The 12456-nt window shown below is 41.0% G+C and overlaps 1 protein-coding gene across 1 annotated transcript; it reads right to left on the bottom strand.

Moving 5' to 3' along the window:
• Window positions 1–7937: 7937 nt before the first annotated feature.
• LOC139987308 (cuticle protein 19) lies at window positions 7938–11195 on the bottom strand. Its single transcript, XM_072003410.1, has 3 exons — window positions 10472–11195; window positions 9842–10085; window positions 7938–8204 (listed from the first exon to the last, which is right to left on the bottom strand). Exons 1-3 carry the CDS (start codon window positions 10481–10483, stop codon window positions 8062–8064), a joined length of 399 nt encoding a protein of 132 aa, XP_071859511.1. The 5' UTR covers window positions 10484–11195; the 3' UTR covers window positions 7938–8061.
• Between the last annotated feature and the right edge of the window lie 1261 nt (window positions 11196–12456).

The following is a 12456-nucleotide window of genomic DNA, read 5'->3' on the forward strand; positions in this document are numbered from 1 at the left end:
TAGAACGTGTCAGACGTGACGAGAGATACATACGTTTGCAGATTAAGCCGCGACAAGGATTGTCCGTACAAAGATTGATGAATTTCCCTGATCTTGACAGAGACGAAAACGAAAGATGGTATACGATGTCTGGAGTTTCGATAAGATTCACCTCCGTGACATTTCTCTTTGACCCTATGGATGGCCAGGATCTCGGGGTAGTTAGCTTCGGTTTCCATCGATGGGTATTCTTTTCTTTTCCATTGCAATCTCCGTGAGAAAATGAACGACCGGTATCTCTCGGTTCACCAGTCGAACGAGCAAACTTTTCCATTCCTTGGCGTTGATCCGCGATCATTGAGCTACGGGAGACCTCTCAGACGCAGGATATTAAAAGTAGATTAAGATCTCAAACTTCCGATTCTAGATTCGATTCTCTGCCACGGATGGTGCATTATCCGATCGTTATCGGGGTTGGACACCGTGCAAAAAGTCTTGCTGCAAATAAGTTCGGCACGATTGCCAAACGACCTATCAATATTGTAGGAACGAACTCGTCGATGGTTTCATCGTTTCATCGAATAGAAACGAACACGCGAAGAAGCAATTAAACGTTGTGACTCTATAATAAAACGAAGTAACTAAAGGAAGAGACTTGATAACGATGTTTAAAATTCGATGTCCGTGAACGTAAATGACGGTCTGGCATCCGGCGATAAGAGAGAACTAGGGAAATACTTTTAAAGCGTTATAACGCGGAATCTGTTCACTGTGTTGAACTATATCTCTCTGTTTTTGGAACCCGATCGATGTCGTGCATAAAGCTTCTCATTTATATACAGCGACGCACCGCCGCCAGCTCCGTTATTCCCGTGATAATTATACGCGTGAAATCAAATTAATAAGAGTAAAGATCCAAGTGGCACCATTAAAATTTTACGATTGGTCGGTGGAGTTTATAACGAAGGTTTTCATAATTACGGGATTTTTAAAAAGACGCATTTCGTGAGTCCTCGTTAAGCACTAGCCGGCGAACCCGTTTCGTTTCGGAAACTTTAATTCTCTGTTTACCTGTTCACGGCTTTTGCTCGCCCGCCGGTAAACAGCTTGGAACTTTTAATTGCCTTTCCAGAGGTTTTTGCTGGAAACGCAGCGAAAAAGTGAGAATTAAGCTGTTCTCGCGATCAAGATTTTTGATACTGGCCGTTATTGCGGGACGTGACCGTTTTAGCGTTTAGCGTTTAAATCATACCCTTCGACCATTTCTACGGCAAAGCATATCGAGTAGAAAATTGCAGTTCTCAAAGACGAAATTCGACAATTCACCGGTGCTCGAAAGAACGCAAGAAGATTATCCGGAAGTTGAAGGAGAATTGAAGATCGACTTTAAAATCTTGCCGGATTTTCTATGACGGAATTAGAGGAAGGATCAACGACTGTGTCGACGAATCGGGGCTCGTTCGCGGCGATTTGTTTCACTTTGCGAGCAGACTTGCACCCTCGTCTTGCTTCCGGCTTCCTTTCGATTCTCGTTTAATCTTCGCGATCGAACTTCGATCCTATCATTCGTTCCGCGTAGTCCCTTCATAGACCCATTCCTTCGTTTTGCGTTTCTTTTATATCGCTGCAGACTTTAGGTCCAACTTTGTCGGTTATCCGTCGGAAGGCGATGAAATTTCTTACATCGAGCTTCTTTCTCAGTACCATCAAGAGCAGAGATCAACTCTATTTCCGACTACGGAGCCGAAATAACGTTTCAAAAATTCTGAAGCTTACTTTTCGTGTAGATATTACGCGTTATTTTCAATTATCGGAAGAATGTCTGGCTCTTAAAGGCGAGAAAATATAGAATATCGGATCCATTCTTTAATCATAAAGAGATGCCAAAAGTTCTGTCACAGCTTTCGATGTATCTGAAAGATGCAGTGACTTCGATTTATGCTGCAATGCCAATTTCGGGTAAAAACTATACAAACAGATGGAACGTTTCTTATTTCATTCGGCCCTATGACTTGACCGTATAGGTGGTTTATGGTCGAACAATTCTTATGATCTACGAGTAATTTCCCAAAGTGGACTCCGTTCTTGGTTCCTTGGCGGTCGGCTCGTGCAAACGTTACCAGAAATATTGCAACGCGAGCAAACTTTCTGGCGAACCGACCGGGCCGAAAATCTTGAGTAAACAGCCACGCACGAACCTCTGCATGTGAACCGTATACCCATTCCAACTTGACCCGGTTTAAAATTATGTGAAAGCGTAATTTCGAAAGTAACACATGTATTTCTGTCGACCCGGTTTTCCGATTTAACCAAGAGCATCGAGTTATTCTTTCGGTAAGTGTGTTCCTCGGTTATTCTTGGCGCGCTATCGCCGAAACAAACTGTGACTAGATAATCGTCAAGCGTAATTAATCAACTCCGTCTTTTTTGGTTTATTTTTCTTGCCTTTTCTTGGTCCCGGAGCACCCCTGTTGAGCATTAGGCGGACCACCGTGGGGTTTTGGTCGGTGAAGTTGCTTCCCAGAAGAGCGGCAGGGTGTCCATGATAATTTCCCCACGTATAAAAAAAGAAAAAAGAAAAAACGATAATAATTAAGCAATCCTAACAGAGTGAAACGCATGCTGCGAAATTCTTCTATTTGTAGAAACACAGTTGCACGAAGATTATCGTGAGCTGTAAATGTACTCGTCGAGGCTAGACTTTCTCGCCGAAATATCAACGGACGGCTGTCAGCAGGGCAAAAACGTGTTTGACCGTGTAGCTGTAACATATTTATGGGGTACTTGGACAGCAGTGCACGCCAAGGCGACGGAAGAAGCATGACGCTGGAAGAAAATTAAACCCGCCAGCGAATCGGATCGATAAGTTGAAAATCGAGGTGCCCTGTGAATACAGGGATGCACGACAGAATCACAAGGATGCGGGTGTAGTCGCATTCGCAATCACTACACCGGAATCCAATTCCGTCTATTCGCGACGCTTTCGTTTCTCGTGGCTGACGAAACGCTACAGAAGAGGCAGCCATCAATCGGCAAACGGCAAGTTACAGGGTCGAAGCCGACGCACGGAATCGGACGATGAGCTTTTGCTCCAGCCGAATCGATTTTCCGTCTGTTCCGCCATAATTTATTTAGAACTGACCCGTTCGTGTACCAAAGAGTAACCGACAATTAGCGAGAACGATATTTCGAGCTTCGCGCGCTGGATCTTGATATACTATATAATCGAATTCCTAGGAAATTCGATCCCACGCGATATCTCTAGTGGCGCTCGTTATCACGGGCCCCGTCCTGTCACGAGCAATTCCATCAATTCAACTTTCGTTGGCGCTCATTAAGCTCGCCACTTACCTTAATGACTTCTTCTTTTATTATTTCTATAATTATGCCTGACGTATGAGAATGAAATACGAACGATTCGCAAGTATCGACGTACACACATTGCATACATCGAAACGTTTAATTAGACCTTACACATTAGCTGTATCGTAATTACAGTACGTCGATTAACCATAAATTCGTTATCATAATTTCATCGGAGATAATGGAATTTTGGCAATTATAGTGGCTCTATCGTTTTTATTTTTACGATGTAGAAGTAAGAGAAATCATGTAAAAGGAGATGGATACGATACAGGAATAATGGAGTTGCCGAATGGTAGGGAATATTTTCCTACGTTATCCGTACTTTTATGTCGTGTAATGTAATACCTTAGCCAACATTGGTCAACATTGTTAAATCATAAAAGCTTCAGGTCTTTGTGTTTGAATTTTAACTACCAGTGCTGTTGAAACGTCGAATGAAAGAACATCCATAAAACGTGTAAAACGTGTAAAAAACGTAGACGAAACAGTAATGAATATGCAACTATGCCGTCTGTTTCACGCAGATGATGTTTCAAGCCATTTTTGAAATATGAAAATTTGTTCTGCTCGCACGGTGCTACGTAGGTTTAGAAGGACGATATTTATGTTCGCAACGAAGCTTTTGTTTCGTCTCTTCAATTTCGCACGACGCGACGGTCGAATAGAAGTTTTTAATGAAATGGTAAAATTAATCAGTTTCACGTAGCTAAGCACGGATTTAAGGGCCTGCTCCGTTTGCGATGCGCGACTTCAGCCCGTGATTGTCGGTTAATTAGCTCGGTAAAATTCTACTTTGTTTCCATCTAAAAAATGAAATAGACCGGACGTTTTTTCTTCGAGTTGTTAACTCTTCCACTATGTTCTAGTCGCTGTTGTGCAAATCCTCCTCCCTTTTATTTCTCTTTCTGTACATTATCTCTGCTGTTCCATTATTATTTTTATTTCAAGAAGTGTATACTCTTGCCATTTGTGTAGGATACCGTTCACAATAAGACGTTTAGAAGTTTCTTCAGATCAAACTTTCGTATGTGGGTTGTTGGTGGTGAAAAGTGAAGAAGGTACAATTTAAAAAACTTCGCAAAGCGGAAGCTGAAGAGGAAGTCGTGCTTCCTTGGATCATTCAAAGCTATGCTGGTATTTGACGAGCGAAACGCGCGTCTAAACTTTACGGCGCGCTGTTTCGCACTGTTGTATGACGTTCTTATATCTTTTTCTTCCTTATTTCCTTTCGTTGCATTTTATAAAAACACGACGTACGTCGAAAAAGTAAGATGGAAGAAACGGAATTAGTAAAGATGTTAGGGTGAGATGAAGGGGAATTATGGACAACGAAGAGGCAGTTTACTTGTGTAAGATACGAACATACCGCGTGAAGCGAGAACAGCAAAGCGTTTCATTCCTTTACAAACAAATCTTCATTCCGCTGTTCCTCGGCCGTGCTCGAAAAACTAAAGAATCGCTAAATCAAGAGGGCTTTAAACTTGGAAGAAACCACGACACAATAACTTGGAATGAAGTTCGAATTTTACGGCAACGCGTATGAAAGAGAAGAGCACAATACCTTGCCCTACGAATTATCTCGTAATTTAAATAAGAGAACGGTGTATTTCTGAATAAATTTGCCTAGCTGAATATTTTGATTTTAATTTTTCCTTTTGTTAGACGAAACAACGGGTAAAGTGTTACCGTCATCAGCCAGTTTTCAACGAAGATTCGAATCAGCCGGTGCATAATATAAATTACGAATGTGTGCAATGAATTCCTAACATCCGTTTCCATGGTAATTTGTATTCCGCTTCTCAAGTGAATGCTCATTCGTATGTAAAAAGCAAGATTTACAGGTTACGCGAAGTATACGAGGGCATGTCGTGAAAGATTCTTGATCGGTTGCATCATTTTCTGATATCGAATGTTTCACTGCCTCTTGGGAAGCTCGAGGCGGCTGATATCTTGACGAAGGAACAAGCGTTCTTTTTCTCCTTTTTCCCGAAGACATGTTGAGTTTGCTTCGACAAACTAGTGTAACTAAGTTTTAAAATAAAATTAAATTGAAAAAACTGTTTTTAGACTACGATATTTGAATTGTACAAGGAAAGCTGCTAAAATGTACAATTAAATAAAATTCGAACAAGCACTGACGCTCGTATCAGCTATGTTTCTGACGAGGCAGAAGAAATTGATTTCCCTGATAACCAATTACAACGATTCGTAAGAGCGCAACATGCAAGGAATATTTATTCTATTCATTCTCTTCTGTTTTCCATCTCATTGGTTTTCTACTTCGTCCGAGAAAGTTATTCTGAAAATTGTTCGGTAACTTTGCTTTCCGGAATACCTTAACAAAGAAAATTCCGTGCACGAAGGAGCGATAAAACAAAGAACAGGGGAACAATGATAACTAATTTCAATAGACCGTCAAATACGGATGAACACTATTAATTACCGATAACAATTGTCCATTAATCTTGTCGGGCGTTTATTGAAATCATAGGAATATTGCGACGCGATTTCAGCGAACAAATAGAGAAATTTCAATTAAAAATTACGACAAAAATATTCCTGTCCTTTTAATCATAATTTATATTCTTTGCTTTCATAACGTGGATTCTTTGTGACGAGAAAACGAGATATTTGACGTAATTACAATATAACATCGGATAACGTTTAAGTCAGCATGAATAATTAATTCGACGAATCACTGTTCCACCACAATATCGTCGCAACGCTATCGTCTCATTGTTACTTTGTCGACGCGATTTATCATTAAATTAATATTATTCGTTCATTAGCTCGAGTGGTTTCATCCACGATTATTATATCCATGTTTCTTAATTTGCTGAATAGCGCGGACTGTACATTTTTTAGTTTACGTTAATTCCCGACTTTCTCCATGCCGGTGTAAGATTATCCGTCCCCTTTAGTATTCCATGGTATAACCACGTTCGCGGGATATAATATCATTGTCTACCGAAAGAGGATGGGAGTTGCTTCAACGAAACGCGTATGTTTGCGAGCAATACAGAGTATTCCTCAAACGTTTCGCCAATCCCCTACTAATTGCAATGGTAAGCTTTCTGTTAATTGCACCAAAGAAATTGCTCAATGGCGCAGCAGTTTTGAAGATATATATCAATTTCTACCATCATCCCTTTCATTAACGAAGATATAATTTAAGGATTCCGGAAGCCAACGTACACTGCAATTGCAATTGGTATCTTAAAGATTATAACAAAGTTGTTCGTTACTTTGGAACGAAGAACAAGAGTCGGCAACTAAAGTCAGAAGCACGATGAGCGTCGTAGTTATTCGTAACTTTGTCTCTTCAAAGAGCGAACGACATTGAATTTGCATGATTTCTTCTCCTCTGTATAATTACAAGAAAATGTTTAACTATTTCGGAAATGTTCATTACATTTTTATCATCGTCTTCCACCATTGGAAGAAAACAAGAAAATAATATGTTGATAATATTCTTACAATTTTACACCTTTTAGCGATACCTTTCATGCATCAGGAACGAGTATCACAGTGTAGTTACGTCGTAGATTGTTCCTTCGTCGATCGACCATTGCCAATTTATGCAGAAACATTTTTATTGTTCTGCTCTAGATTATTGTTGTTCCGCCTGATGGATTTACTTACACAAAACGTAATCTAGTTAACGTTGCACGAGAAATGTTAAGTACGAGGACGCACGCGACACGCAGCAGCCGCGAAAACTGTGAAAAACGCATGTTGCAGTCATCATAACCGGTTCTTTTACGAGGATATATAGCCGTCCTCTGTGTCGGAAAACATTGAATACAAAAATTGAGAGAACTCGTTCGATAGTAAGAGCTTCCGGCAATTCTTTTGCCGCGTATTTCATCCTAACGTGATGGACGGCACAATCGTTTTTCACGAACGAAATTAGTGCGCCGCCAGTGACAACGTGTACGCAAACATATGTATGTAGTCGAAACACATTGTCGCCGAAAGGCATTGTGTTTAAACGCAATTAAGTGCGTTTCATTCAGCTGCTTACGAATCGATTTGCTACATTTAACTTCGCGTGTCGCTAATGTGTGGTATTTCAAACTAAGTCAATCCGTTCTACGACTTTAACCGCAATTAGATGTTATTTTCGCTACTTTGTCCTTTTAGAAACACCATACAGATTTCTACAAAACGAAGCTTATATGAAAAAAAAAAAAAAAAAAAAAATAACGTTTTCTTCCAATTTTAGTTTGGTTAAACGATCGTATATCGTAACGGTGTAATGGTGTCTGAAGTCAAGAGACTCATTAATTTCCAAAAGCGTTCGATCGATTTGCACCCGAAACCATCGCAGCAGATCGTTGTTTCTGGTAAGCCTAGATACGTAATCACAGGGGAGATCCATATGTCCGTGACGATCGGATTGTCAATCAGTAAACGTCACTTCCGTTAAAAACATCGGTCGCCGTGGAATCACAGTACCGTTCACTGGTTTCCGCGCACATCGGTTTTCGATTCGGCCTCCGAATTTCTGCGATCGGACCCTCCCGGTGCTAATTGGGGAAGTGATTTGGAACAAATTAAACTAGCAACTGTTTCGATTTACCTTTTTTTTCTCTCTCTATCTTTTTTTAATCAGTGCAACAAAAAAAAAAAAAAAACGAAACAATCAACGTTGCATAACAACAACAATCGCAACGTAACAAGAAATCTTTGGTAATGAATGAAACAACGTTTCGTTTAATGGTGGTGTCCTTCGTCGTGGTTGTTACCGTTGCTGTTAAGAACGTGAGCGAAAAATCCATCCTTTCCAGCGCGATATTTCACCGTTCTAATATTTCCGCCGGGCTCTTTTATTGTGTATTCACCGACTACTTCTTTTCCTGTAAAGCACCAGCAAAAAAATATGATTATCGGATGCAAACGAGTAGATATCATATAGTGAGAGTCGATAAATAATTTTACGCTCAACCGCCCGCGGCCTGTTCTCTCTACTGCCAAAGCGAGTAAATGGAAAATTACTTTTCGTTTATTCTCGAGTAAAAGTAGCTGAAGAATTAATTCTTCCAAGAAGGTTAATTACAATTTATGTAAACACAAGACACCAGCGAGAAGAAATAAAGAGAATATTTTAATGCTCCTCGAGAACCATGGCAAGAAGTAACACGCTGAATACGAGAGAATTATCGAGCTGCTTAACAGTTATCACAGTTATCGAATATCTTTGGTTGCTGGAATTACTTCGCTTCGACGCATTCGTTGTATTGTCTTTAAATTTTCCTGTGAAACATTAAGGCGCATATCTAGAGTACAAAGATGTCAAAGACATCACGCAGAGATATCATTCGTAGTTGAGGTATAGCTAGTTAGCGAATTAATATAGCAAAGTGAAAACGGAATAGGTTCGTTAGCAGTAACATCGTATCGCGGATTATTTTCAACGTAAATTCCCTTCTCCGCAAATAATTAATGAAACCACGTGTGCTTCCCGTCGCGATGGGGTTGGGAGCGTCAAACTCGCGATATTGATATTCTTCTTTGAGCATTCCAGCCGAGTGATCCTGAAAGCTCTCTGAATGAATCCTTACGTGGTACTGCAATCAAGTATGATTAAACTAAGAGACGTTGCCTTGAGAATCAAGATCCGTGATAAGTAATTACTTCTCCCGTATAATATTACCATCTTGTTAACTCTATTAGAGGGCCGCGTTTACTTAATGACAGATTCGTAAACCATAGAAACTTTAAAGACATGTCGTGTCAGGAAGATACGCTGGAAGAGCAAACTCGTCGCTTTCTTCCGAGTATCGCGTGTGTATCGTTAAACAAATATTTCGATTTTCTACGTATCAAAATATATGTACGTTGGAAATATTCTCATCAATTTCTCGTCGCACCGAATTTAAAAATCACTCGAAGTCACTCGACAGTGTCTCTGCTCGGTACCTATTAAACTATCTGCTGGAAACAAGCTCCTCGACTTTTCGACATTCGAGGGTCATTAATGTAGGCCACCGTCTGGCATTAATTAGGCCGATTACGTAGAAACGAAAGTGGAAGAAGTCGTGGATGTTAGAAAACTTGACAAACTCTCGAGTTCAAAAGAGTGTGCAAACGAAGGCGACTTTCCAAAGCGTTCTATGAGCTCGGGACGCTTTTCGAATCGCAGTAAACTAATTAAAATACGCGACCTAAGGATTCTAGAATTTTCCATGGACGAACACCGGAGGGAAAACTTCAGCTTGGAAACAAAATGCGATGCTTCGAAACGTCTCTTTCGATATTTCCTTCGCGCGGTCAAAGATCGCGTTACCACTTTTATTTTTGCTTTTCTATTCGTTTTCTACCGTTTGTTATACGTTCGTCGACTTGCCTCTCGCCGTTGCATCGCAATTTATCGCTGCGTAACAGGTCTAACTTGATTATATTATTATTTTTTGCGTTCACTGTGAGTACAAGTCGCAAGTGTTCTTCCAACATCGAAAGAGATTAATTTTCTTCCAGATTATGCTTGACGTACCGTCTCTATGCTCCTTTTGGCCATGATAATCGCCGGTATGATGGTCCTCGACGCCGTACGAGAACTCGTAGTGCGGATGTGCCACGTAATCATGATCGTGGTGACCGTGCTTGTCTTTCCAAGTCACCTCTCGAGCATCGCCTATCACGGGTCCGTGGAAATGTTGAAAAGAGTGCGCGTGACCGCCAGCGTCGGCTTTCTCGTGAAATAAAACCAACAGCACTAGAATTGCCGTTAAAGAAATCTGTTGGAAAACAATTAATTTTGCATCAGTTATATGCAAAAAATATTTGTTTTTTCTCTTATTGAAAATCGAGCGAGGGTACTATACAGTTCGTGTTCTATTTCAACAAAGCCTGGAAAAGGAATTATTTTGAAAATGCTCGGAAAGAACGAAACGTTTCCATATTGGAAAGAATTTCCAATTTACAAAGTGATTAACCAATGTCACGAGGAATCGATAGAAGTTTCGGTAGGCTAGGACTGGACAATTCTGTTAGCGTACCAGCGTCCCGACCTATAATTAAATGGTACGAAACGATTGATCGGTCGCGCCACTTCACAATTCCGGGTTTGCCTATCACGATTAGACAAAAATGAAGAATGGTCAATCACGCGATGCACACTCACTTTAAAAGCCATATCACTGTCGAATGGTCGTGCTATACTCCGGTAAACAGATAGAATAGATCGAACGATCGATGCGATTCCTCCGCGATCGTTCGAAAACTGAACAGGTCGGTCCGATGATATTGTTCCTTTTATAGGTCCACTTTAAAAGTTTCCCTCAGCTTAATTCTTCTTTGGATCCATGCCCGGAACTTTGTCGCTGCAGACGTTGCAAAACACAATTATTCAAGCGGGCTGTTGCCGCAAAAAGCGTCGCTCGATGCTCGCTCGAGCGCACATTAGCCAATCCGGTCGGACTAATGGAATTCGTTGGGAAAGAGTACGAAAAAATGGAACTCCGGCAAAAGGCATTTGTTTCTCTAACCAGGCGACACACGCGTATCGATCATGGCATCGCCTTCTCGTCATGCACGATAGATCCTACAGATTGCGTTACGAGTTTGCCTTACGACTTTCTTCGTGGAAACGGCTCTCTGCCGCGATCGCATGCTCCATTTCGGCTGAAACTCCATCTTACATCGAAATTGTATAGAAATGCGATTATATCGTAACTCAACGTCGCGCTCCGGAAGCTGCTTCTCCATCGGTTCCGTGTACTTTCGTATTATGCATCCTCTTAAATACGCGGACTAGCATGGCTTTGTTCGAGACACGTTCCAACGTAATCGTCAACATAGAACCACAAATTAAATTCGGTTTACTACAGCAAAGATACAGGTAAATCTTTATTTTTAATGTATACCAGGATAAAGAAGCTGCGAGTTAACCAAGATTCTTCGTATGGCGAACTATCTGCGGCGTAAGTTTCAAGATACAGCTTCTACGACTCTCGAAGGCTAACGTCAAAATTTGCGAACAAAAAAGTTACCGTTCTCACGTTCGAGGGGTTATATCGTTATCTAAAAAAAACTCGCGGTCAATGCATTAGCGTTCGAAGAAATAACGTTCACGGGAAGCAGGGGAATTTTTTTATTTCCGTAAGCGATCCTTACGTTATTAACAAAAACTACAGAATTCTATCTGGTCTGTCGTGGAGTGAGATGATTCTCGCCAATGGAGAAACGGGACAGAGAGATGAGAAGAGGATGGATTTTGGCACACGATGTGCTGGAGTGGCGGAAGTGCTCGAAGAGGCGCTCGGCTTTTGAGTTATGACACTTTTTGAGCCGAAGAGTCGCGATGTGAATAGCGCATCCGAGTCCAGCGTAATATCATAGCTCGATCTCAGGGTTGGGCCAGCGATAAATCTGCCTTAAATAAGATTTGCCGACGACACTCTAGCGAAATAAAACGAACGAACCGACTCAAGAGGCAGCAACGGTTTACTTTGCTTCGATATCGCTTCGCCGACACGATAATTTTCTTTCCCTTGATTATTAATTTTCAGTTTGCAACTTAACGGAACTATCGCGTTTAACAAGGTATCATACCCTTTGACCATGTTCGACTACTTTCGATAATTGAGTAAACATTAAATTTTGAGGTAATTTTGATGGCAAGTTTCGACCCGAACTGCGCTGCATAAGATGGTTAATTACCTACTTTCGTTTAGTTCGCCGATGTGTCGCAACTCGTAGAATTTTTGTTATTGGTGAAACACGATGCGTAGCTGTCAATTTCATTGGTACATGTCTTATGCTACATATGACGCATACGTGCCTCTGAATTCCTACTATACGCGCAAACACGTGATGCCAGAGTCGTATTCATATTTCAATCCCACGAGACGAGCTCTTGGAATACAGCTCCCTGCCTATGTTCTCAAACGAGAAATTGGCACAGCTAACACAATAAATCACAGCGTTCTATGAGCGATAGGTATATTTCCAGATACTCCTTACTTCTACCTTATTTATTTCCAGTTTCAACGATGTTCATGCGTATTGCGCGCAGGTTTTCTTTACTTATTTATCAGGGGAGAATTCTATTAAAGAATTTATCGAGATCAGAAGGCTCGATGACTTTCCCGACCCTCCACTTAAAAC

The sequence above is a fragment of the Bombus fervidus genome, chromosome 5 (genome assembly GCF_041682495.2).
Source record: "Bombus fervidus isolate BK054 chromosome 5, iyBomFerv1, whole genome shotgun sequence".
NCBI lineage: Eukaryota > Metazoa > Arthropoda > Insecta > Hymenoptera > Apidae > Bombus > Bombus fervidus.